General features: G+C 59.4%; 8 protein-coding genes across 9 annotated transcripts in view; 2 read left to right on the top strand and 6 right to left on the bottom strand.

The window, feature by feature from the left end:
* Nucleotides 1–2,823: 2,823 nt before the first annotated feature.
* SDRG_10459 (hypothetical protein) lies at nt 2,824–3,949 on the bottom strand (the record flags this gene model as incomplete). The annotated part of the gene is made up of 8 exons (XM_008616450.1): nt 3,844–3,949; nt 3,676–3,789; nt 3,601–3,637; nt 3,451–3,559; nt 3,212–3,408; nt 3,060–3,169; nt 2,904–2,968; nt 2,824–2,845 (listed from the first exon to the last, which is right to left on the bottom strand). Exons 1-8 carry the CDS (start codon nt 3,931–3,933, stop codon nt 2,824–2,826), a joined length of 744 nt encoding a protein of 247 aa, XP_008614672.1. The 5' UTR covers nt 3,934–3,949.
* A 281-nt stretch (nt 3,950–4,230) lies between these two features.
* On the top strand, nt 4,231–5,417 carry SDRG_10458 (hypothetical protein; the record flags this gene model as incomplete). Its single annotated transcript, XM_008616449.1, has 3 exons — nt 4,231–4,795; nt 4,846–5,169; nt 5,209–5,417. 3 exons carry the CDS (start codon nt 4,231–4,233, stop codon nt 5,415–5,417), a joined length of 1,098 nt encoding a protein of 365 aa, XP_008614671.1.
* A 14-nt stretch (nt 5,418–5,431) lies between these two features.
* On the bottom strand, nt 5,432–8,225 carry SDRG_10457 (the record flags this gene model as incomplete). Of its 2 annotated transcripts, XM_008616448.1 has the most annotated exons (7): nt 7,831–8,225; nt 7,495–7,572; nt 7,273–7,445; nt 7,168–7,228; nt 6,892–7,128; nt 6,706–6,850; nt 5,444–6,661 (listed from the first exon to the last, which is right to left on the bottom strand). In XM_008616448.1, exons 1-7 carry the CDS (start codon nt 8,223–8,225, stop codon nt 5,444–5,446), a joined length of 2,307 nt encoding a protein of 768 aa, XP_008614670.1. The 2 variants fall into 2 exon arrangements, with proteins under 2 accessions (XP_008614669.1, XP_008614670.1); XM_008616447.1 differs by lacking the exon at nt 7,831–8,225 and adding an exon at nt 7,618–7,691 and having other exon boundaries at nt 5,432–6,661; nt 7,168–7,445.
* Nucleotides 8,226–8,581: 356 nt separating this feature from the next.
* On the bottom strand, nt 8,582–11,264 carry SDRG_10456 (hypothetical protein; the record flags this gene model as incomplete). The annotated part of the gene is made up of 6 exons (XM_008616446.1): nt 8,582–9,357; nt 10,122–10,223; nt 10,271–10,468; nt 10,512–10,603; nt 10,649–10,869; nt 10,918–11,264. The coding sequence occupies 6 exons, from the start codon at nt 11,262–11,264 to the stop codon at nt 8,641–8,643; spliced, it is 1,677 nt and encodes a 558-aa protein (XP_008614668.1). The 3' UTR covers nt 8,582–8,640.
* A 319-nt stretch (nt 11,265–11,583) lies between these two features.
* Nucleotides 11,584–19,918, top strand: SDRG_10455 (hypothetical protein). The gene is made up of 5 exons (XM_008616445.1): nt 11,584–12,471; nt 12,520–17,696; nt 17,745–19,397; nt 19,439–19,542; nt 19,593–19,918. Exons 1-5 carry the CDS (start codon nt 11,595–11,597, stop codon nt 19,894–19,896), a joined length of 8,115 nt encoding a protein of 2,704 aa, XP_008614667.1. The 5' UTR covers nt 11,584–11,594; the 3' UTR covers nt 19,897–19,918.
* Nucleotides 19,919–20,493: 575 nt separating this feature from the next.
* On the bottom strand, nt 20,494–21,665 carry SDRG_10454 (hypothetical protein; the record flags this gene model as incomplete). Its single annotated transcript, XM_008616444.1, has 1 exon — nt 20,494–21,665. The coding sequence occupies one exon, from the start codon at nt 21,663–21,665 to the stop codon at nt 20,505–20,507; it is 1,161 nt and encodes a 386-aa protein (XP_008614666.1). The 3' UTR covers nt 20,494–20,504.
* A 1,676-nt stretch (nt 21,666–23,341) lies between these two features.
* SDRG_10453 (hypothetical protein) lies at nt 23,342–24,822 on the bottom strand. Its single transcript, XM_008616443.1, has 4 exons — nt 24,333–24,822; nt 24,230–24,286; nt 24,016–24,175; nt 23,342–23,966 (listed from the first exon to the last, which is right to left on the bottom strand). The coding sequence occupies exons 1-4, from the start codon at nt 24,467–24,469 to the stop codon at nt 23,703–23,705; spliced, it is 618 nt and encodes a 205-aa protein (XP_008614665.1). The 5' UTR covers nt 24,470–24,822; the 3' UTR covers nt 23,342–23,702.
* Nucleotides 24,823–25,133: 311 nt separating this feature from the next.
* The window catches only part of SDRG_10452 (hypothetical protein), a 1,351-nt gene continuing 1,092 nt past the window's right edge, over nt 25,134–25,392 (bottom strand). Inside the window, exon 4 of the mRNA XM_008616442.1 lies at nt 25,134–25,378. Within this exon, the coding sequence (XP_008614664.1) occupies nt 25,158–25,378 (221 nt within the window). The 3' untranslated portion in view covers nt 25,134–25,157. The remainder of the gene's footprint in view (nt 25,379–25,392) is intronic.

Genomic DNA, 25,392 nt, shown 5'->3' with positions numbered 1-25,392 from the left:
GCTCTTGAGCACTGGGCTGCTCGCTGTATGGCTCGATACGATCGTCGACGCTTGCATTCGTACACTCGGGCTCGTTCGCCACATTAGTGAGCGCTGGTGGCGTTGCGTCGACCACAGCTGGCGACGCGTCATCCGTCGGAATTTCCGGCAACAACGCACCATCCATCGCTCCGGTACAAAGTACCTCTTCGTCATTGGTAGGCTCAGCAATCGGGGCGTCTGCTGCGATTAAGCCGCCATCGAGAACTTTGGCGCCACCTTGGTCATTTGCTTCGTGTGGTTTACGTTCACGCTTCACAGTTTCCGCGTCATCGAAATCGAGAGGCACAAGCGCTGGCTGCGTTGGCTCGTCGCCCGGGGGATATTCTTGCGCGACCAAGGTTACGTCGTAGCTAGTGCTGCTAGCGACCGGATCGCTGTGCGAGGGACTCGCGATGTCTTCGATAGACGATGTCACTGGTAACGTCACCACGTCCGGTCTTGCGTCAAATGGACTTGCGGGCTCAACGGGCGCAAATTCGGGCTCTGCCACGACAAGCGGCAAGTCAACAGCGGTGAGCACCGGCGTACGGCCTGACAAAGGCGTCGAACCCCGATCAATGTCTGGCAGCGTCTCTGCGACAACAGTGGAGTTTGCTTCCGCGTACACGGACGTCTCAACTGAGCTGGACAAGCCATCAACGCCGCTCGACTCTTGCTTCTCAATGCAGTGTGCGTCAGCACCGATCGACGCTGCTCTCGATGGAGCGTCAGTGTCGTGCGCGGAAACGGGCTTCATGTCGAGCGAACCATCCAGCGCCACGAGCGCAATGTTTGGTGTTGCCATCGATTCTGTGAGGGCGGTCTCGATAGGCGTTGGTGCCTCGTTGAGAGTCGGCACTGGCGCTTCTTGCATCGACGGCGAGCTCTCGGGATTCTCGACCGCGAGGACCGACATATCAAAGCTCGTTGGCGTTGTTGTTGTGGGTGCTGCCTCGGCGTCCTCTGAGTACGGAGGGACACTCGTCATTGTAAGTTTCAGCGCGACACTGTTCAAGCATACGTCGGACGCCCGCCGTGCGTTTTCGAGCCAGCGAGATGGGCGCTCGACGGGTGTTGTGATCAACGGCGACTCATGTATCGGTGTTGCTGACGTACTGGGCGTCCTACCTTCCGCAAGTGCCCCTGAGAGTGGCAGTGCAGGAAGCTCGGATGGCGCATTGCTGGGTGTTGGTGACGTGGGAGTAGACACATCGCGCTCTGGTGCGTCCGACGACGCGAGTGGAGGACTCGGAGCGGCCGTTGGTTGGATTTCCATGTTTGTGGTCAACGACGCCGGTGCCGACGATGACCGGACTTCCGTGACCTGCCTCTCTTTCAATTCTGCTACTGTCGCTGGGCGCGGCGACGTGCGAAGGGTGTCTTTGGATCGCACTGTTGACGCTTGATCGTCAGCAGTTGCGGTAAGAGCACTTGGTCGCTCACCCTCGATAACGGTTGAAGACTTCACACTTGACGCAGCTTCTGAGGTTGGTCCCGACTCAACAACCGAGGCAGCTTTGACAAGAGCTGGTGGCAGCAGTGGTGCGTCAACACTCTCGACGACGTCGGCCAAAGCCTTCGGTGTAGAAGGCAGTACCGTCTTGGCCACCAACGTTTCTGACTCAACTGATTGCACGAGGGCCTCGCCGTTTCCATCAGGCAGCGCTTGCGTGGTCCATGACTGGCCCATTCCCGAAGAGCTCTCGTCTGCTGTCATCTGTCCGTTGCTGTCCGATGACGTCAAACTTGTCGTTTCGGCAACGACCCACACCTCGGGTGCCAATGACTCTGCAGCCGATTCGCTGGTTGGTGCAGCGCATAAGGGTGTCGACTCGATTATCGGCGAAGTCAACGGTACTGCAGCGTCGTTGGCTAGCGCAAATGCCACGTCACCTGGCGGAGATCGAGCTTCGTCCGCCATCGCCATGGATAGTTCCGCAGCATCGCGAGGTGCCACTGACGCGCTCGCCTCGGAGACCGTCGTTGGCCTTGCCGATGTAGCGCTGCCCTCCAGACTCGAATGGTCGTCCGCTAGTAGACTTTGCTCGTGGCTTGAAGCGGTCGGAGCCGATGCGCTCTTGGTTGACGACTGCAATTCTTTGGACGGCGACTGCGGTGTTTTGCGTCCCGAGCTTGTTCCATCTTTGGAAGAGCGTCGCGACTTGCTTGGCGTTTCTTCCCTTCGAGACGACTTGGACCGATCCCGAGTCGATGCTGCACTTTTGGGGGACGACTCGTTCTCTCGCACAGACAAAACTAAGCCCTCTGGCGTCATAGCGCAGCTACTGAGCCCATTATCATCGGCTCTTGACAATGGCCGTTGCTTGTCGAGTGTCGTTTGCGGGGACATTGGCCGCACGCCGTCTGCCGAAGATGTCCGCGTTGGTAGCGGCTCGAGAATCTTGCGACGCGTCGGAGATGGTGCGTCGTCAAGCACAGTAAGCGTCGCGTCCGGTAGCGGGCTCAGTGGCTTGACCGGTGATACTGACCGGGGGCTAAAAAAGGCGCTGTGGGGTGTCAGTGGTAGGAAGGCTGGGGCCGCCGGGGCTGCGACGGTGGCTGCAGCTGCCTCGTTGACCTTGGCTATGCTTGCGAGCGGCGGCAGCTCCTTCCGTGACGGACTTCGGTCGCCGGGCCGACTAGTTCCTTCTCCGCCCTAGAAGGGGCTTGCACCTTTCATTCATCACACGAGAAAAACATACAAGCACATCAAAATCGAAGCTGCCGCCGATGACGCGAGCGGCCGACTTGGCTGGGCTTGGATGCTTTTTGGTCGGGCTGCCTTTGGCTTCGCGCTTGGCTTTAGTCTGCAGCGTGCGTCGAGCTACCATCCTCGTAATTAATTTACTATCGGTACGTGATTGTGTTTACCCGAAGTGTACGAGTTGGTGAGTGTAATTGTGACTCCGTTGGCGGGTCCGAGGTACTGTTCGGCAATACCGACTCCCTACGCTTCCGTGGTTAGTACGACGACAATGCGTAAGATATTCTAAAAACATCAAGCACCGCAGTTGACATGCCTTTTGATAGGACGCAACCGACTGGGAAAACTGCTTGAGGTACTCGTACTCGACGCCAATGTTGTGGTACGCAATGCACAGCACCGAGACGCGGTCGCGCCGGTGGTCAAAGTGCTGCAAGTCTTTCCCTACCGCGCGCGTGAGTTTTGCACTCTCTTTTCATCGCGGACCTTGGCTAAAGAGCTCTTCGTGCAGCACAATGAGCGCTGCTTGGGCGTGCTCGAGCGCCGACGGGTGCTTGCCCATGGTCGAGTAGACGGCGCACAGGTTCAAATGCGTGTCCGCCGTCGCACTCACCTTTTGGATGCGCAGCTCAATCTCGAGCGCCCGCTTGAGGCAGCTGAGAGCGCCATGGAGCTTGCCAATCCTGGACTCTTTGAGTGATTTGTCGGCGAGGAAGAAAGAGTACCGGCGGTAGTAGCACGCCATGTTGTTGAGCGTTGTGGCACGCTCTTCGGGAAGATGTTCGGTGAGAATTTCGGCCTTTTTGAGCAGCTCGATGGTCACGGCGTAGTTTTCTATCCAGCATTCGGGATTCTTGCGATAAATAAGCTGTTACCTTGCTGCAGAAACGTCATCGAGAGCAAATTGCAAAGCTCCGAGACAGCCTTGCACGCATGGCGCACCTGATAACCATATGACATAGCGCGACCAAATACCTCGCTACCTCGGGGCTAGCAAGACCAAAAAAGTGGCGGCGCAGCACGAGGGCTCGTTCCATGCACTCGAGCGCTGCCACGTAGTTGCCCTACTCGGTGCAGCGGTGGATGATACTACGGTCAGCGGCAGTGGGCCTTCGTACCTGAACCTGTAGCTGGACGCACTCCTCATCCAGTTTCTGCAGCGCCTGGAGCTGAGCTTCTTCGCTGCGGACCTCCTGGGTCACGGCCATGCCAGGTCAGGTCGAAACCGCTGTGCTTGATGCCATTGGGCAAACGATTACGCCCCGCTCGATGAGGATTGGCTAGCATCTTAACTCTGGCGCACGACGATTGGCTATGAAACACACATTTTCACCAATCCAACGTCGCTCTACTCTCTTGGAAAACGATGCTGCCCTTCGTAAAGAGGGAATTGTTAGATTCAATCGTTCCTGGATTGGCTGAAATATTTCCACAAGTCCCATTTGATTGGCTATAGAGGACGGGTCCTGGGTTTTGATTGGGGCCATGAACATCTCGCGAAATCGATGGCAACGATGCTGGCGCGCCGCAGTGTGCTCGGGCTTACTCGGACCTTCTCCAGCCGCCGAGGCGCCAAGCGTGCAGGGCGCCCGTCCTATGGAGAAGACAGCGACGCTTTTAGCATGGGCAGTGCGATGAGTCTCAAGGCAATCGACCGAGTCCTCGACGACGAAGCGCGCCGGATACGTGGCGAGCCATCGCGCGACGAAGGCCGGCAGCGCCGATGGGCCGCAGCCATGGAGAAGAAGAACGCGCGCAAGCAATCGCTCGACTACTTGCAGCAGCCGCTCTTCCGCAGTGGCAGTGTCGCTGGCAAAACCTTTGGCGGCCGATCGCTCTTGGACTACGTCTCTGTCGCCTCGGGGTTGTTTCCGGGACCCATTCACATCATCGCGACGCCCGACGACGAAGCACCGTTCGCTGCCGCGCTTGCGTCCATGCGCGTCGTCGGTATCGACTGCGAGTCGCGACCCCAAATGTTTGGCCGGTACGACCCGCCCGTAGCCATGGTGCAAGTCGCCAGCCACGACCTCTCGCTGCTGTACCGCATTCGATACACCTCCGCGCAAGGTATGCAAGCGTCCTTGCTCAAAGTGCAAAGTGCGAAGACATCCGAATAGACGGCCTCACGGTTATCCAGCCAACGTTTCCTGCGCTCCAGGCGCTGCTCGCAGACGCGAACATTGTCAAGATCGGCCACGGCTGCAAGTCGGACTTCCAGGGCATCCAAAAGGACGGTATCGCGCCTGTGATTCGGTCGACGCTCGATACGCTACCCGTTGCGTCCGGCATTGGGTGTCTGAAGCCCAACCTTGCCGCCTTGGGACTCATCTGGCAAAGCCTCCGCATCGACAAAGCGATGCAGACATCAGACTGGGAGTGCTCAGAGCTCTCGTTGGCGCAGATCCAGTACGCAGCGACGGACGCGTGGATGGCTCGCCAAGGTAAACGGTGTGTGACTACCTCAGCTGACACGTCTGTAGTGATGCTCTCGATGCTCCAAATTTCCGCCAGCCACAAGCTCGTGCACGTCGTCGACTACCTTCCGGACGGCCGCGTTCACAGAGCGAAAAACTCTCGGGAGACAATCACGCAGCTGTGTGTCCTTGCGCAGGCAGAAGGCATCAACCGTGCGTGGGAACCCGCTCTCGCGTTGTCGATGCCGACCAACGACGACATTTACACAATGTAGATAGTGTTTAGCTCATAGATATTTGTTCATGACAATGATACGAGGTCCTGATCCACGACAAGAATAGCGTTCGCATCATCGTCATCGACATCCTCGTCTTCCTCGCCGCCCGTCGTGTCTGTCTGGACGTGGGTCGTTGGAAACCACCCGCGGGCGTTCAAGGTCGGGTTGAAGCCCTCCCACCAAACGTTTTGGTCGTCGCCGCCAAGGACATAGACAACGTCTCCGGGCGTCAAACTCAGTTCGGCTTCGTGGCTGGATGCGTACGCCCATTGGCAAACCACCCGAGGCAACCACTCGACAGTCGATGCCAAGACCCACCCCGTGTCATAGCCATCGACGGAGCGTCCCCGTAACCAGTCGTCGCCGATTTCTGCAACGACCACGAGATCATGCAATCCCAGCGATATCGCGGCATCTTGGCGTGGAGTAGCTTCGACAACCACCCGAGCGACGCCGAGGCACGGCACCGACATCCACTCGACGTACGTGCACGGGAACCAGCCGGCTGTGCTCAGGTCGTCCGCCTTGTGCCCGAGCCACCAGCCGTTGTCGTCCATGGCTTCGACAATGATCAGTTCGTGCTCGGCCAGCGCGAGTTCCCCTTCGGTCGTCGTTGCATAATCAGCCAGGACGCGAACATAGGATGGAGCGGCGTTGGTGACTGGTGTCTCATCGGAAGCCGGCTCGAATGTTGGAGTGGTCGCAGTTGGCACGAGTGGCTCGTCGGTTGCAAGCTCGGACATGGACGCATACGGTACGGGACTCGAGACGGTGTACACGGACGCATCGGGGTCAGCGTCGGCCCAGTGTAGCTCGTCGGGTTGCCCAAAACGAAAGGCCGCGAGCCACCAAAGTGCAATCTCCACAACACTCGGCAGCGGAAACAATAACCAGTCCCACGCACCGTGCACTCGGTACACCCAGTAGCCGCCGTCGTCAACGATGTAGTAGGCGTACTCGTACGCATTGGTTGTCCAGTCGTAGTAGAGATACCAGGTGCCCGGCTCATCCGGCTCCACGGGTGTCTCTTTGTGAAACCAGCCATAGTGGCTCGACGACCGCGGAAGTGGGTGGAACAAGGCGTGCTGGAGCAGCGTGGACGCTGTCGGTCGTTGCGCTGGGTCCTTGACGAGGCATGCCGTGACGAAATCGTGGGCCACTGGCGACAAGTGGCACGGAAGCACTGGCGACGTCTCGGACGCAATGTGAAACATGGCGGTGAGCGGATTTGAAAACGTATTCTAGTGAGCTTGCGTGACGCCTCGTGCAAGTGTTGGAGACGTACCCACGGCGGCTCGCCCGTCACCATTTCTACGACGCAGCACCCGACACTCCAGACATCAGACTTTGTCCAGGCGTCGGCGCCCAGTTCGGCTCGAATGATCTCGGGCGACATCCAAAAGGGGGACCCAATGCCGTCGCGCACCGACCTGCAGCGTAGTGAGACATCAACATCGTGTCGGAGCCGTACCCCACAGTAGCAAAGAGCTCGTCGTCAACGTCGTCGTCCTTGGGGTCAAGCTCCGCCGCTTTCGCCGTGCCAAAGTCGGCAATCTTGAGGCAGCCGCTGTCCGAGAGTAGAAGATTCGCACACTTGATATCTCGGTGCGCGAGGCCAATGGCGTGCAAATACTGCAGACCGCGAAGCAGCTGCGAGGTGTAGACGCACACAATCGACTCGTCGAGCGGCCCAAACGTCTGGAGCAAACTACAAAGACTTGGCGCCAGAATCTTGCTTCGCAGTTACCTGCGCACGGACCCCATCGGAAGATACTCCATAAAGAGACTGTAGAGTCTCCCTTCGCGCTCTAATATATATCGCTAACTTGGTGATAGCAAAATCGAATCATACGGGCGCCGTAGTACTGGACGATATGAGGGTGACGCAAGGCCTGTCCGACAGCCACTTCTTGCTCGATCTTGGCGAGTGGGACTTCGGCGCCGTGGGTGGCAGCCGTATCAACCTCGTCGTCTTCATAGTCGTGGCCTTGGATCCGCAGCTGCTTGACAGCTACCATCGTCGCACTGTGCAAGAAGGAGCATTTCGCGGGTTTCCCTGACCATCGAGCAATACCTGGCAAGGAGGATGCCAACGTAGACCTTGCCGAAGCGTCCATGGCCGATGAGCTTACCCCGCTGCCATACCACATGCCTAGTGCATCGTCAGCAAAACACGATCGACAACGCTTCCGTGTACGTAGAGGTCGTCTCGGGGCCGGCGGCAGGCGCACCCATCCCTCCAAACACCGTTACACGTCGACGTTATTCCCGAGGGATGGAATCGTTGCGCAAGTAATCGCGGACAATAAGACACAGAGCCAAGGCAAGTAATCGAACGAGCCATTCTTAACCCATTAAGAATCAAGCCTCGGGCGCGTGCCGAATGACGCCAACTTCGGTCGTCGTCCACGTGTCGATGGCTGCGTCGGCCTTGTCGTGCTTGACAAGAATGTAATCGGTATCGTAGGTTGAGATCGCAAAGACGGGGATGCCGACGGACGCCAAGGGCGCCGTAAGCGCCGACAGAATGCCCGTAAGGCCAAAGTCGAGCGGCCCTTCGACCTTGAAGGCGACCCAGCCGTCTTCGGTCGCACTGGGCGCCGTCGGCAGCGGCACCGTGGCCGGCAACACGACCGAGATTTCGTCTCCCGTGACGGCGAGCGACGTCAGCGGTGCGGTCACCAAAAGCGGTGCGACGCCAGCAAGCACCGAGGCGTCCGTCGCAGCGTCGACGCGGGCGTACCGGTGCACCGCCAGGCGAGGCGAGCGGAAATAGGTCATGGGCAGGCGCAGCGCTTGGGTCATTTCGAGGAAGGGTTGAAAATGTGCCAAGTCGAGTGATGGGAATTTAAGAGACCATCACTCTGTCATAGCACCAGCTGGGATTGCGCCAAGGGCTGCGCTGCCCGTGATGTCGACGCCCGCTTCGAACTTGCCGTCGTATGAGCGACACATGCTAAAATGCACAAACACCAATCACTTGACCACTGAGCACCAATCAACCTCGGCAACACAGGGCGCTGTCCGCTCCGTTGAGCTGGGCCACATGAATGTTGACTTCATTCTACAGCAGCCACTCGCATAGTCGTCGCGACGGGAACAGAAATGTGATGAGATGCCAAGCAAGCATAAATGGCTCACGACTCGAAGATAGCATGCTCGTGAACACGAAATTTATATACGACATTGTTATGCGTCTCTCGAGTGTTGATGAATGTCTTCACGCGGCGACAATGGTTGACTGTGGCGAGTGTGTCTCGGCAACGGTGCTAGCCCACTCGTTGAGAGCGGCAGCGACGCCATCGACTTGGGTCTTGACGATGTTGTGGCCGCCCTTTTCGAAGGTTGTGACGTGCGTCGCGCCGAGCGCCGCTGCGAGCTCGTGGCCGATCTCAACTTCAATGACCTTGTCGTCGGCCGTCAGCGCCACGAGGACGGGGAATTTCTGACGACGTAGCGTGTCGGCGTCGGCGGCGACGCGGGCGTAGTCGGCCGTCGTCATTCGGTACAAGGCGGCGACAAACTCCATTTCAGGAATCGAGGGCGAGAACCGCATCTTATTAAAGTAAATCGAGCGGTTCCATCGCGTCATGAAGTTGGGACTGCTACCACAGCGGCGCATGACGACGCCAAACCAGTACTCGAACGTCGGCTGGTTGCGGCTTTGGACGCAGACCATCGGGTTCAAGAGGGCGAGACCTGCAACAGCATCGCTTCGCGCAGCGACGTGCAGTGCGTTGTGGGCGCCCATCGAGTGTCCCGCGAGAAGAAATCGCGCGGGCGGCAGCAGCGTTAGTGCCGTCGCAACGACGTCCGTGATGACCGCGGCGTCAATGTAGTAGTAGCCGCCGACGACGTCTGCGCTCGTGCGGCCGTGACCCGGCAGGTCGAATGCCACAACGTTCGTGTGGTCGTTTACGAGAAGCGGCGCGAGGCGCTCAGCCCGGTGCGCCGTGGACGAGTACGAACGTCGTCGACGCCGTCGGTCCACCCCAGCGTGTGTAGTGCAGAGTCGTCTGGTTGGGAAAAAGCAACGTCGCGTGGTTCATCGTAGCGATGGGGTGGGCGGCTTGTAGCTGTCGTAAGATAAGGGAAGTGCGGCGCATCGTCCGCGTCGTCGAAGAGTAGCTTTCTCGGAGGGGCAAAGACGGATGCAAACCCGCTTTTGTGTGTGATGACGGCGTAGCAATCGCTGATGACTACGGTAGTCATTATTGCCTTTTGTCAGGGATAGGGTCCTAGAAGGACAACATTGGATACTAGTACCTACTAGTACGTGTAGAGTCGCTTTACGATGCGATTGTCGATGGTGATGACGCCAGGCACCATCCACAATGCATTCGCACACGTTGAGAGGACAGTTTTGTACTCGTTCGACGATGCAAAAAGAGGAGCTTACGTCATATGAGCGACCAATCAAGCGCACTTGCGATCGATTAAGTTCTGGAACGGTTTGACTTTTCTGCGATTTCATCATTTGAGTGTGACCGATTGCGCGTTGGGGCGCAGCCTATCTATCCATTGAGCACTCCTCGCCAGACACCCTGTAGTACTATCTTCTTGGTGAAACCACATTAGACACAATGCGACTCCACTAAAGTGCGACGACAGTCTGTCATCGCCGCGCAGTCGAACTCATTGGGTCACATCGCACATTTGCGTCTGCCATCGCTCAAGGACACGGTGTGCGATCGCTTCTACCACATCAGCAGGCAGAGACTCGAATGGCGGCGGCTTCACTGCACTCAATGGCGCCCCCCACGTCTGCGTCGGCAACGCGCCGTGGAACCGGAGAAATTTACCCTAACCGATGACAAGGGTTAGGGCTTTTCAAATCCGCAGCAACCGACCGTGCACAGTTCGGCATCAAACACATAGACGGGCTTCTGGGTGCAAAGTGCTTCGGTGGTCATGGACACCGAGTCGGGGGTCGTCACAATGTAGGTGGCGTGTTTCAAAAAGCCAACGTACGGGTTCTCGCCCTTCCCGTCGTAGAGCACGAGCTGGGGAAACGCCAGCGGCAGCGCCTGCTGCAAATACGCTTGGACCTACATTCTACAAGCAATGCGCGAAAGATCGGTACTCGCATACCGACGATGGTGTGCGTCTGGAGAAGGTCGCAAAGAGGGACGTCGTTGGTGACCACTGCGCCTGTAGCTGCGCGACAAGAGCCTTGGCGCGGTCTGTTGGACGCGTTGAGACACGCCCCAGATATAGAGCTTGCATACCGATTGAGAGAGTGTAGCCGCGGCACGAGCCACCGACGAGCAGCGCAACAGCAGCGCCAGGCCATTGCGTCCACGGCGCGGTACCCTCCCACGCATCGAGAACGTCGGGACCAACGTCGGTGATGGTGCCTGGTGTCGCGTAGACATGTGACGGTAAGACGGCGCCAGCGTCAAAGTCGTGCTGCGGTGCGAGCACAGCATCAAAGTACGCCATATCGATGCTACGACAACGAGTCGAGTGGGCAGACAGAAGGCCGCGAGGCGCCTACCGCGGGTGTTGGATCTGAATGTTGAAGAGCGACGGGTGCGCGCGCTTGAGACCGGCACAGAGCGCAACCGTCGAGCGGCCACAGCCTACGACGATGTCGGGTACGTGCTGCGTTGGTAGTGGCGGCGCGTAGCCCAGGCCATGGCGCTGGAACAAGCTGGCGGCGGCGACGTGGGCTGCCGGTGGGATTCGGACAAAGGCCTTCGTGTACGGCACGCGCGCCATGGCGACGCCAATAGGCTGCGATACATCGAGACTGCGGATTGCCGTTTGCAGCTTGGCGGCGAGAGCGAGCGCTTGCTTCTCTGCGCCGGCGGCGCCGTTCCCAAGCACCAGCACCTGCCTCATCGACGCACTTGACCGTCCTGGATTGGCTAAAAAGGCAATTTCGATGCACCAATCACCACGCAGAGCATTGGAATCACACTAAATGTGGCGCCAAGCCAAGATTACGCACTCTACCACAGCTAACTATAAATGGCATCCAACCATAAATTCGCCATTTAGCCACAATTACGCCGGTGCTGTCCATGCTGTCGATGGCGAGAAGCGCAGAGTGTTGATCGGACCGGCCATCATACAATACAAATCACGTGTTTGCATAGAATATCCTAGATAACAAAAGAAATTGGATTAAATGCGTCGTGTCGCAAGTGTCCAAGTAGATAGAAAACGGCGATGGCAACGCTCGTGCGGAAGAAGAAGGCGAAGCGGGCAGAGCCGGCGCAGCCGCTGGTCGCGCTCGGCGCACCGCATCGCGGCAACGGCGCGTCGACGTCCGAGGACGTCCAGGTGAAGCCCATCAAGATCCACCTCTCGACCGAAGAGCTGCTGCTCCTGGACAACTTTAACGACGGCTCGAGCCCGAGCGCTCCGGACTTTGAAGACGACCCGCAACTCGACAACTGGGAAGCGATCATGCTCGGAAGCCCAATGCTACCCGTGATGGGCATGCCGCCGATGCCGACGATGACCGCACTCGACCTCAACCCGTCGGCGCCGCAGGTCGCCAACAACGGCGAGAGCCCGCCCATGAATGGCCTCGCGTACCTGGCACCCTCTGCGCCCACGGACGAAGAAGATGCAAAGACGACTGCGCCGCCGCTGGAGCTCGCCCCAACGACGGCAGCGCCAGTCGATGTCACCACCAAATATGCACCTCTTGCCGCCAACGCATCGATCGCGACCGTCCACGACCTGCTCGTCACGCCCGCAGCCAAGATCTCGGCGCCAATCTACCCCGCGCTAAGCATGCTCAAGCCCATCACGTTCACGCCCCGCGTCGCCAAGGTCCGGGAGTTGCCAGCACCGCCCATGGTGCCGCTTCGCGAGGTTCCTCGTGTGCCACTGCGCCGCATCGACAACTACGAAGCAAACCTGCGGCTCCGAGACGAACACGTGCAAGCGTACGACGAACGACTCCAAGTGCTCGAGAAAGCACCGACGCCGTTCTACCGGCTCGTCGAGGCCTATCTCTACTGCGAGTACGCGCTGCGGGTCGCGTCGTCCACGGTGGCGGCGATCGAAGCCGAGATTGCCGAGAAGACGCACACTGGTACCATTCTTCAACCAAATCTGGTTCTCGACTCAAAGGTTGTTGTAGTGTGGACGACCGGGTTTGACTCGGTGTCGGCGTCGGCGCTCTGTGGCGACCTGCAGACGCTCACCGAGACGATCGAATTTCCCACTGCGAGTCTCGACCTGGACATGCGCGACGCCCTTCTGAAGCAGTGGCAGGCGCTCCGGCAGCTGCGGTCGGCAGAAGCTGCCGTCTACACGTACGATCGCGCGCTCGCCTTTCTGCGCGTCGAACAGTATCTGGACGGTCTTCTCCTCGACGCCGACGCCGTTGACGCCATTACGGACGCTATGGACGTGCTCTGGTTTCTGGAGAAGGAGGTGACGCGGGCGCAGTCGCCGCTGCTGGGCGTTGTGCCATCTGCGCTCCGACGCGGCCAGCCAATCGTCGAAGACGACGATACGAAGCAGCTGCAGTGCCCCGCGTGCGGCTGCCTCTGCACTTTCGCCACGGGCCCGTGCGCTCGTTGCGAAGCTCTGCTCGTGTTACCCCGGTCGACTGTCGCGCTCTCGTCGCCCGAGTGGAAGATCGCGGTGGCTCAAGTTCGGGTTTCGCTCCAGCACTGGCTCGGGCGGTGTGCGACGACGCTCCTCGCGACAGACCCCGCGCCGGTGCTGCCGTACCTCCTCACACATTTGCTGCATTTGCCGCTGCTGGCGTCCGACCGGCGCTGGGCGCTGGCTTTTCTGCAGCTGCCGCCGCTTCCGTGGTCGCGCGAGATTCTCGACCTGTTCTTGTCGTTGTGGCATCTGCTGTTTCACCCGACGCAGCTGCCGCCGCAAGTCGTGACCGCCCACGATGAGACGGAGATGTCGCCTCGAAAGCAACGCCGGTCGTCGAGTGTCGACGAGTGGTTGCTGCTTGAACCCGAAATCGCAGACGATCGCCCGCAGCTCCTCGGGGACGCCGACTACACGGCGCTTTGCAGTCAACTGCCGCTCGGGCGCGCGGTGACTCATATTTTGACGTCGGACGACCTCGCGCAGTGCTTTGCGCATCTCTTGTATCTCGTCCACGAGTGCACGAGCGTCTTTGAGCGCTTTGCCGACTACGATTTGCTCGTTGCGCACGTCGCGGACGGTCTTGGCGTCATCCTCGCGGCCGCTGGTGCTCACCCGGGCTCGCTCTTTGACCAGCTTTTCCAGATTGCGCTCTTTGGCGTCGTCCAGTCGCGCAACGTGGCCGTCTACCGCAGCCTCCCGAGCTGGCACTACGCCGCACTTTCTCCGGCAGCGTCGTGGGACGTTCTCGGCGGCCTCTTTGGCCAGGCGTCCGTCGGCGCCACCTCGTACGTGGCCTTTCAGTGCTGGCTCGCCGACGTTCCGAGTCTTCGCGCTCGCTTGCACAAGCACGTGCTTAGAGGTCCTGGCAAGTACCTTCTCGGGGCCATGGCGTCGCTCGCGGCCGTGGCGCCATGGAGCGAGCTCGTTCAGACGATCGTCCACGAGCTCTTTCTGTCGTTTGAGGTGACGCGTGTCTTGGACGTGCACGTCGACGCGCTTCGGGTCGTCTGCGTCGCGCACCCGGTGGCGCACTCGCAGCTGCTGGCGCTTTTGCCACAGTACGAGTGCGGTCTCGCGCTCTTCCCCAAGCTGCCGCTGCGACTGTGGCAGCCGACGCTGTCGGACTTGCACATTTTGCAAGCGTGGCTGCTCCAAGAGAACGTCATGGACGCCCGCAGCGTCGTCGCCCGGTCGATTCTCGAGAGCCTCAACTGGGGCGACGCGCCCAACACGGTCCATATACTCTTCTTGGACCCGTTCGTGCACCGCTTTGTGAGTTTGCTCTTGGCCGAAGCCACGGTGCAGCTCTACGCGTCGGCGCGCCAATGGCCGTGGTCGATGGACTTTCGGGCGTGGGCGTGGCAGTTGATGCAGCAGCTGCGCTTCTACTCGACGGCCGACTACCTTCCGCTGCTGCCGCTGATGGAGCTCGACACGGATCTGTCGAAAGAAGCGCTTTTGCTGCGACGACTCACGCACGGCCTGCCACGCAGCCACCTCGTGCTCGGCCAAACCGAGGCTGCGTCGGTCGCTGCCGCCATGTGCATCACGTATGTCGATGGAGCGACTGTGCCGGAAGCGCCGTTGCGCGACGCCGATGACAGCACGAGCGTCGACGCGGATGCCGTCCCGATCGCGCACATGGAGCCCATCGTGCTCTACGCCTTGTGCCAGCTGACGACGTACCTGTACAGCTCGGCGGTCGACAAGTACGCGCCGCTGCTGTCGCTGCTCGTTGACCACGGCGAGCGCAGTGCGGTCTTGGCGATCGTCGAGTGCGTTTTGCCGCACCTGCCGCGGCTCTCGCCGAGCGACGTGCAGTCGTTTTTGAAAAACTACGTGGCGTTCAACAAGGACCTCCGCAGCATCGTGGCCATGCTGCACACCAACTTGTACTTTGCGCTAGACCCGCGCCTGCCGCTCGTGGTGCAGTACCTTGCCGACACGGGCAGCGTCGACCGCGACGAGATCATTGCCATCGTGCAGACGGCGCTCGAACAGAGCTGCTGTGTGCACCCGATGCTTCTGCCATCGCTCTGCGACCAAGTACCAGCGTCGTACGCCGCAACGGCCAAGCACTACGCTGTAGCGACGCTTCAGACGCTCAAGAAGACGTTGTTGTGGCAGCCAAAACCGGTCGCTGAGCCGTCGACGACGACGCCCGACGTTGACGGCGTCTGCGCGGTCATCCGTCGCCACTACCATGTGCTCCAGTCGCCAACGATTTTGCAGTACTGGCTCGTCTTGGTGCTCACGATTCCCGAGTGGTACACGCGCCCAGCGTACCGAACGGTCGTCGACGCGATCGTGGCGCTGGCGATGGCGTCGCCAACGATGCTGTCGGCGCTCGAGGCGCCCTTCTCGCTCTACTACGACGCCCTCTGCATGCTACCGGGCGCCCGAAGCTTTGTACCACCGCCAACTGCCTCTGTTTGGTCGGTCTTCTCCGGAGCGACGGCCACAGACCTCCATTTCTCATACCTCGCCCTCCTCCTCGAAGTCCGGAGAGAAAAGGAGCTCTACAAGGCGCTCGGGCACGTCATTTTGAAGGAGCCAGGCAAGCAAAAGGCCAAGGCGATCGAAAGCCTCCGAGCCAAAGGCCGGCTGGCCACAGAGCTGTACGTCTACGGCGTCGAGACGGCGCACCCCGGCGCCTACGGCCAGCGAGACCTCGAGTTTGCCTCGTTTTCGACGCTGCGGCTCTTCCGCGTCGCGCAGATTGTGCTCGCGTGTCCCAACACGACGCCGATGCTCGTGCTGTGGTGGCAGCTCTGGTTTGCCTTGTACTTTGCCTCGATCGGGTCGACGTTCTTTGGACATCACGTGTGGGATCTCGAGGCCAAGCAGCTGCCCCGGCGGTCGCTCCAAGCCAAGCTGCGCCAGCTCTCGGCGCACTTTTCAGCGCAGGTCGTGAGTCATCCGTCGCCGTACGCCAGCGAGCTCGCACGCCTCTACTCGGCCATGGACGCGTGGCTCGAAAACACGGACGTCGGTCTTTGGATGGGGCACAAGGAGAGCTTGCCGCCGCACTACTGCATTGGCCACGCGACGCAGCTGCTCCAACTCAGCCACGTGCTGCTGCACACGTCCGACACGATCGAAACGCGGTCCGAGGCGCTCTGCGACCGCGTGGCGCCGCTGCTGTGGGTGCATCTCTGCCTCCCAACCGTGACCGTAACGTCGTCTCCGTCGTCGAATACGTCGTCGGCCGTTGCGTCCCCGGTGTCGCTGCCGCCGTCGCTCAAGCCCGTGGTCTGGCCCGAGCCAATGCCGATGAAGCGGTTCAAATACCTTCGGTTCTCGCCGTGTCTCCCGACGACGCCCGGACCGCTCCCGCTGGAACTTGCTTCAGGTCCGTTTGTCGACCGGGCGATGCAGTATACGGACGTGCTTTCGCAGCTGACGGCGCTCGAGACGGACTTTGTCGAGAAGCTCGCCAAGCTCTACGTTCCCAAGCTCGTGGTCGTGACCAAGTCGGTGCCGTGCGCCGGTCGAAAGGGCAAGGACCCCGCGCCGTGCAAGCGGCCGAGCGCGCTCCGACTCGAGTACACTGAGTGGCACCTCGACGACGCCTCGGCTGACGTTTTGGCCACGTGCCAGCTGCAGGCGACGCGGCTCAACGTTGCGTCGCTGCGCCTGCTCTTGGCACCGATTGCTGTTGTCGGCGACCGCGGCAACTACCTGCAGCTCGGCGCGCTCGACGTTCAGATCTGTTTTCAGATCCTTTTGATCGACTCGGTCGTGGCGCTTTTGACGTCGGACCCGGCGGCGTGGCAGGCGCAGGGTGTCGCTTGGTTCCACGCCCTCCTGCATCTCGACTCGAAGGTCGTGCGCCGGTGCCCGCCATTCCAAGAGGTGCTCTGGCGGTCTATTCAGGCGCTCGGCGTCGCGTTCATTGGCGTTGACCAGGAAGAGACGAGTGGCCTCTTGCGCTTCATGCTGCAGGACCCGGCGCGCGTCGTCCTGCTCAGCGACTGCTTCTTCCCCAACAACACGCCGACGCGCTTCGTCGAGTACTTTGCGACCGTCATGTACCACACGCCCGACTTGTCGACCGACGACCGGCTCCAGCTGCTCCGGCGCTTTGACATTGCCAAGTGGCTGCAGGCGTCGCCGTCGGTCTTTGACCGAGACACGCTCCTCTCGATCGTGCTTGCGGAGCTCGTGCTCGGACAGCCGAGCGCCGAGGTCCACCGCATGCACGCCAAGACGCTCCACACGCTCTGCAGCTTGTTCCTCGAAGATCACGTGGACAAGGTGCTCTGCGCTCTCCTCGGCGTCTACGACCAGTACTACGCGCCGGACCTGCAGGCCATGCGCACGTATTTTGAGAGCTCGTTGTCCATGTCGATCAGCAAACCGCTGGATGTTGGCCTCTGGCAGGCCGTCGCGCACGTGCCAAACGAGCTCTGGGCCGACTTGCCCCTCGAGACGCTGCAGCTGCTCGTCGAGCGCGTCACGTCCCATGTGCTGGCGCGTCGCAGTGCCGGTCACGACCGCTTGCTCGCGCAGCAGGACTGGAAAAAGCACGGCGACGACAACCTCAGTGCGAGCGCAGATGTATACGAGCTCGCGCAGTGGCAAGCTGCGCATGTGCTCAAGCCGTGTCTGGACCTTGTCGTTGTCTGGGTGCGCGCCCAAGCGACGGCCGAGATGATGTGGTCGATTACGTCCAAGGTCTTTGAAGCCATGCTGCAGGTACGACACTTGATGCTGTCTTGCTATTGTAAATGGCCTTATGCGTAGGTGCTGTACATGCCGTCGGCGCCGGAACCCGTTCGGGCGCTGGCACCGTGGCCGTCAAATGACGATGCAACGCCAGCGACGGTTGCGTCCGCGCTCTGGTCGTGTCTCCAGTCTTTTCTTGAGCGTGATACGATGGCGATGCAGATCAAACTCGACTGCATCTGGTCGCTCATGTGCAACGTGCTCTGGCCGCACGCGCCCGACAGCCTCATCAAGGCGTACGTTCCTCTTCTCGGCCGCGTGCCGTGGGACCAGTGGGCGCTGCACGAAGAGACACTCAACACGATGAAGGACTGCTTGACTGTCTCGACGGCCAGCATGGCGACGGCGTACGCGATCAAGTTTCAGTCGCCGCTGCGACTACACGTGCTCCTCGTACTACGCGACATGCTGAGCCGGTCGCCGTGGCCGTCCACGTACCTCGACGCGCAGCCAGGGCACGTTCAATCGTCGTTTTTTGTCAAGTACCACCTGCTGCTCATGCACGTGGCCGTCCACCACCGTGACCACACGCTCCCGCGGTCATTTGCGTCGTTTTTGAGTCACCCGCGGCGGCTCGGGCGGCCCATCAAGAGCGCCGAAGTCGACGCCGTCGCCAACGGCTGTCGGGCGCTGCTGCTGCACCCAACGCTGCTGTGTGGGCCCGTGGACGCGGTTGCGGATGCTCATGCTCGGTACGTTGCAGCACTGCGCTTGCTCCTGAGTCTCTGCGGCCTCGACCTTGCCGAGCGCCAAGGCGACGAGCTCAAGAAGGCGTCGACACTCCTCCACTTGCTAACGCTGCTACTGCACCCGACGGGGCCCGACTGGAAGCTGGCGCGGGACGCTGTCGGCCACCACAACGTGTACGCTGCCGTTGTTGCGTCGTTGGCCAGCGCCGCTGCCGTCGTCGTCTACGACGTGCTCTCGCTTCTGCACGTCCACCGCTCCGACTTTGAAGCTATCTTCAAGCCCGAGCACCTCCAGAGTTTGTACGCCGACGTCTTTCGCATCGCCAACGTCCCGGTCGTCGACGGTGCGCTCCAGCAACGACTCGCTGTCGCCCACACGTGGATGGCGCTCGGCGACGCGCTGCATACGGTCTGCGACGAGCTGCGACCAAGCGAAGCCAGCGCCGTGCCGCTTCTGGAAGGGCATGTCGAGGTCTTGGCGCCTATGGCGTCGGTCGGTGCTATCGTGGCGTCAATGCTGCTGTCACTGGCAACCCTCCACGAGCTCGAGAGCGTCAAGGCGGCGTGCGCGGCCGTTGCGTCAGTGCATGTGATGGCGTCGCTCTGCGAACGCAGCTTGGCGTCATACGTGACCAAGGGCCTCTCGTGGCAGCCCATCGTCGTCGACGGCGTCAAAGTCCCCGAGCTCAGCGCCGTCGAGTTTGTCGCGTCGTGCTTGGAGCGCTACACGTTTCTGCCGCTTGTCGCCTACTGCTTGCAACAGGACGCCGCGGTCGCCAAGGCGCCGTGGCAGGAGAAGCCGCCGCTCGAACTGCAGCTCTGTGCGCGCTTGGTCGAGTACGTCGAGCGCGCTTGCAGCGTTGACGACCTCATGCCGAGAGAGGCGGAGCCAGCGCTGCTCTTTCTGTGCACGACGCTGTTTTGCCTTGTCCTGCGGCTCGAGTCGGTGGCAATGGCTTTTAAGCAAGACATGCTCTCCCGGGTACGACAGACAGCGTTCTTCAATGTCTGACGCGGTCGTAGGTGAGCCAGAGCCTCTGGAGCCTGGGCGAAGCGAGACACGCGGGCAACGGCCTTGACACGCTCCAGCGCGCGATCGGCTTTTCGTTTCTGCACGCCTTTGCCAAGTACGACACATCTTTAACGTGTGAGTGCGCGAGGCTGACGTTCCACTTAGACCCAAGTTTTCGACGGCATTGCACACGTCGGCGCTGGCGCTGAGTCTCTTTGTGCGCGTGCACAGCCGCAAGGCGCTGCGCCTCGACAGCAACGGGCCGCTGGAGATCTCCAAGTCGACGCGCCAGCTCCAAAAGGTGCTCGAGAGCGTCGGCAGCGAGAAGAAGGAGCTCGTGGCGCTTCTCATTTCGTTTAGCACCGACCCGCGGCACAGTTTAGCCGACCACAAACCGTTCTGCACACTGCTCTTTGGCGAGCTGTACCCGGCCGCGCCGTGGCTTCTCAAGTCCCCACTCGAGCGCTAAGTCTATATAATATCGTTTTGCATGGCTTTTGTCGTTGGCGTTGCCTGCGTGGCATTCGGCGACTCCCACAGCAGCCAGAACGTCAAGACGCGAGGCAAGCACAGAAGGAATTCCCCAAGCGACTCATTCACCACCGATCACGTCCTAGTCGCCACATGCGGGTTCGCTTGTCGTCGACAACGCAGAGAAGATCGAGCTGCCACAAGAACGTCCGACATGCGTGATGGATATGCACTTAGTAGTGGCTTATAGGCGAGGGCTACATGTCAAATGGTCGCTGGGACGGTACCCATGTTCGTGTTGACAGATGACCTGAACACCGTATTGGGCTTACGCTTGGAGCTTGACGTGTCGGCGTCGATGCGCGCCGTGACGTTGACCGTGGTATCGACGAGGTAGGAATTGGCGTGGATAAGAGCATTGACGCTGGCGACGTCAAGGTAGTTGCCTTCCAAATCCAGACGCGCCAACGCTGATGACTCTGTCGAGTCTTGGAGCACGGCGGCGATCTGTTGGCAGCATCGACACAGCGAGTGCAACGTCAACATCTCCATCCCAGCCAGGATTACCCTGCGCTGTACTGATAGTTGAAACAATCGACATTCGGATTAGAGAAAGCACTGCTTGAGGGTCCACGTGATCACGACGATCAAAGTTGCGGCGCTCGCCCAAAGCCATCCCGAAGCGCTTGTCCATTCGCCATCGTCGTCGCTACAGTCGCGCTCTCCGTTCTTGAGCGCAATCGCCCAGCTCAGCTCTGGAGCAATGGCCGTGGCTTCGTTTTGGACGCTGAAGCTCATGTGGCCTGCAAAGAGGAGCCCTTCACGCAGCACCCCATTGTCGTTAATGGTGACGTCGACCGTGACGTAGCCCGGCGGCACGTCTTGCGACTCGACGATCGGAAAGTCCGTCGTAACAACCTTGCCGGTGTAGAGCGTCACCGACTTTGTACCGCCTTGCCATTGCCCTTCCTCGTTGAAGACACAGAAAACACTAAGCCAGCCACTAAGATAGCTCGGACCTGACCCGCCGCCAATATGGTGGCAAATCCGGTCCCAGAACACCGCATCGGGCTGCCCTTTCGCGGCCGAGACGAACTGGTCGAGAATCGGCGCCAGCATGCGAGACCACGTCGATGCATAGCCGCCGAACGTCGCGAGCGTGGTGCTGCGGGTTCGAAGGTCTTGCCAATCGTCGACAGTCCCGAGGAGCGTAACCAGCGGAATCCCACAGCCGAGCTCGAACTTGTAGGCAAAATACTTCTTCATCGCCGCCATAAAGACAACGCTGCCGACGACAACGTCGTTGTCCGTCGTCGTTGAGAAGCCGGGGAGTACCCAGTCCTTGAGCGTTGGATTCACGAGGTGCGCGGTCATTTCATTGGCCATGAGCTTGGCGAGGCCACCTGTGCTGGCCGACGTCACGTCGCCGCCGCCTTTGATCGCGAGGTTCTTCTTGCCGCGGTGCTTGACGAGCGACGAGCGAAACCATCGCGCATTGCCGTTGATGTGCAAGCTGAACGGAATCATGATCGCGAGCCAGACATCATCAGGGCGAAGCACGAGGTTGTGGTGCTGGCTGTACGCTTGAATGACGCCCTGGACGAAACCGCGCTTGCTGTGCACGGTTGGCGACGTCACGGGCGACGACTGCGGGACATCATTGCAGCCCTCCTTCGTAAACTCTCGTAGGGACGTCACGGGCACGTCGCGGGTCGTCTCGCCAGTGTACGCCGTCACCTCCTTGCTCGACACGGCAAACGTTGTCATGCTTGAGGTGCAAATTGAAAAGTGGCATGCGGATGATTGTGCGCGGTGGGCTGGTGGCAACGCTCAGGCTGCGATGACGTGGCATCCTGCATGAAGTTGATGTATATTGAACCGACCAATGGTTGGCGCGATGATCGTATCGCACCGTAGTTTAGGAGGAGTTCCGAGTAAAAATATGGGACGGATGGGAGACGGGCACATTTTACTCGGAACGATTTTTGCAAAATACGACGAAAAACCATCGGCGCTATGATTGGCTAATATTCAATGGAATTTTAGCCAACCAATTTGGTCGCTTCTTGACGGAAGCCGGCAAAAGCCTTGTTGTAGTACCAAGAAAGTGAGCGCGAGCTCCACTTAAGCCAACCTACATGTGGACATCATGTTGCTCGAGTTTTGTGGCCATTGCAATCGAAAATGTCAACTGCAAAGGCGACTTTTGGTCCGTGTCTCCATCCAACGATTTGCCCAATCAAATCGCGTAATCACGAGACGGGATGAATTGGTGCGAGCTGAGGTCGTCGAGGTCGGCCGACAACCATGCGCACGAGACGGGATGCATTTTTTTTTCCTGGCCTCTGATTGGCTGTTGCCCGTCTCACAGGTTACTCGGAACTCCTCCTTAGTCGTTTCAACCGAGTAGAAGACAATATTGGCAACTGCCAGTACGTGGCCGATCCGTGCTCGCTGGTACTAGTAGCCGTGGCCTTGACTTGGTGTCTGTTTGCGAACATCAATCATTCGCATGCACCTAAAAATGTTTGTCATGTGCGCTGTTTGTTTGTCGAGTGTTTTTTCTGGGACCATCTCGACTCGTCGCATACGCAAAACCAACTTTAAGGTCATTGGTATGATATCGTCCTGTCCATGAAACTTCAAACGACAGGAAGAAACAGGCCGATAAGTTGATACTACATGCACGCTACTTGCCTCGTTGGCCAGCAATCGCCACCGTCATCGACCCCGAGGACCAACGATAAGGTCTCCAAAAGCTCGTTGCCCTTTACAAATGAGATGCGACGTCGTACTGCTCTTGCAACTCATTCGTGCTGTTCGCTCACCAGTAAAATGGAGAACTCTCGTACATAGTCATCCAAAAACACAAAAATCAAGTTGCAAAGTACATGTAGTGCGTGGCAGCAGTTCGAGTACCAACAATTACTATTGGTTTGTACTCGTATACGCTAATTCTTTAGTTGAGAGGCGTCACCGTTGGGAACCGAGCTGGCCCGAGCTTGGGGCTCGTATTGAACTTTCCGATGGCTCATGTGCTTGCTCGTCCACCGTCGTGTCGTACATGGTGAGGATGGTGACTGTGCCACCCCATTGTGTCGTACCCATGCTCTGTTGGTTCAACGATGTGAGGTGGAGCTCGGCCGAGCTGGATGTTGGGTTAAACAGCGTCGACAGCCCGCAGCCATCCTAGTACAGCACTGGTGTGTTACGTGATGATTTAGCAAAGAAATTGGACCAAGATGAGAACGACGATAAGGGTATTAGCGACAGGGTAGGATATATTTTCCTTTTTGTAACAATTTTTCAAACTCCAAATTGAACTATTTTTCTCGTACCGACTGTGTTGACGTCTACAATATTGTACTAGTACAAAATTCCCTACAATGGACGATCTCCAAGCGATTCTGTTACGACTGCTACCAACGTCCAGACGATACCGACGGGAAATACGTTCAAATGTTGGTGTTGCATGGAATTGGTATTGTTTCGATAGCTACGCCATGCGGACAGAGTCGCCGGCCATCGCCGCCATCTCGCGGGTGTAAGCCGCAATGTTGTCCGCCGTGCCGCGGAGGACCTTGCCGCCGTCTTGGCTTATGATTGTCATGCTCCCGCCGTACTTGAGGTCGGGATCGCCAATCTTGAGGATCTCCTGGATGCGATGGCCCTTCCGGGCGTCTTGGGCCGATGGCACGGGAAAGATGTAGCTGACCGCCGACTCGGCGAGTGTTTGCACCGACCGAGCAGAGGACGATGCAGTCGGCGCAAACCCCACCGCTGACAAGCACCCGGCAAGGAACGTCACCACCGGGAACACGTGTCCATGGTGCACTTGATGGCGCGTTTGAGCGCCTCCCGGCACCAACCCCCGCGCGGGACGCGCAGTGGGTACGGCCCCCCCACGATGACCTTGTTTACGACACTGTCGCGGATGTACACTTGAATGTCACCGTCGTACTCATCTGGGATCGGCTCGAGCTCATCGACCGGGAGGTCGATCTGCTCGGCCGTCAAGACAACATGCGACAAGAAGATTTCAGGCGGCTCCGCCTCGTGCTTCCGGACCTACGAAGCGTGTTCCCAAGTTGCGTATGTATAGCAATGGAATATGTACCGCTTCCATGGCCTTCGCCGTCGCCACGCGCTCGCGTGTCACATGCTGCGCGACAGCGACCTGCCCGCGACGCAGCTCGTCTTGACCAGCAAGGAGCTGAGCAAGTCGGTCCTCGAAGTATGCGCGATCCTTCTTGCCGGTCTTCTTGATCGGCCGTGGCCTGCGCATACATTGTCAGCTCAATTACCTAGTCGTTTTGAGGAACAGGACTTACGTCGTCGGCTCGACGGCGGCGCGGCGCTTCTTGATGACCATTTCGGTCGCCTTGGGCCTACAGCGCCTGTAAGCCTGTGCCATTCGACGTGATAGGTACTTACACGGCCGCAAGGGCGCGTTGCTTGGCAGCAACGTGGGCTCGCTCGTAGGCCGCCTTGAAGCGTCGGTCGACGGCTTCGACGACGTCGTCGATGGTAGCGGCGACCGGGCCGCGCATCATCTCCGCCTGTCGCGACATCGGGCTCGGAGGGCAATTTGGAGTATGACGTGGCCGAGCCCTGGCGGCCGGCCGCCAGGTGCGACCATACAAATACCAAGTAAAACGGTAAACCGTTTTGTCGTGTTCGATATTTTGAAGATCCAAAAATAGAAGATCGATCGCGCAGGCGGCCGGAAGCACGCTGCCTTGGGATAGACCGTCGATAGCACAGCGCGCATGCGATCGCAACAACGCATGGCCGACGATGCAGAACACGTACCTGGCATAGCTACCGCTGGCATAGCTACCGACGACGCTATGGCTGCAGCGCTGTAGCCTGTAGCCTGAGGCCTGCAGCGACGCTCGACGAGACTGATGGCGCTTGGGTGCTTGGCGACTGCAAACGTGAGCCGCCCAGAGATATCCGGAGGGCTTTTATCCGGATAAAACTTGCGCCTCGTCGCATGTGACGTGACGTCTCGGTGTTGTACACTCCGCCGCTGCCGTCGATCCAAGAGCTTCACGGCGCTTCTTGCCGCTGTAAAGCCATTGTCACCACGATCAGGACCGAGACGCCCAGCCTCACGCAGACGCTGGGTCGCTCGTGGGTAGTGCCAAGGCAGCCATAGATCTGCTGACAGATTGCTTTTACATATAGCGTATACAGTACTAGTATCGAGCAGCGTTAGTACTCGAGTACAAATATGTCTTTTCAATGGACGTTGTATTACGTGAACAAGAAGGCAAACTCCTTCTTGACGACAACCTTGTCGGCTTTGGCAGGCTTTTCCAACGACGGAGTCTCGATCGGGCCCTTCCGAACGCGCGTCGCTTGCACACTCGCCGTCGCTCGTCGCTTCTCGAGCGAGCACCGGTCACCCGGCGCTGTGCGCGTTCCCACTCGCACGTGGGCGCCGCCGCCATACGCTGCAACCACCGGCGTCTCGTCTTCGTCCGAACTG

This window comes from Saprolegnia diclina (genome assembly GCF_000281045.1).
Source record: "Saprolegnia diclina VS20 unplaced genomic scaffold supercont1.35, whole genome shotgun sequence".
NCBI classification, from domain to species: domain Eukaryota; phylum Oomycota; class Saprolegniomycetes; order Saprolegniales; family Saprolegniaceae; genus Saprolegnia; species Saprolegnia diclina.
This window is presented reverse-complemented; position numbering and strand designations above follow the sequence as displayed.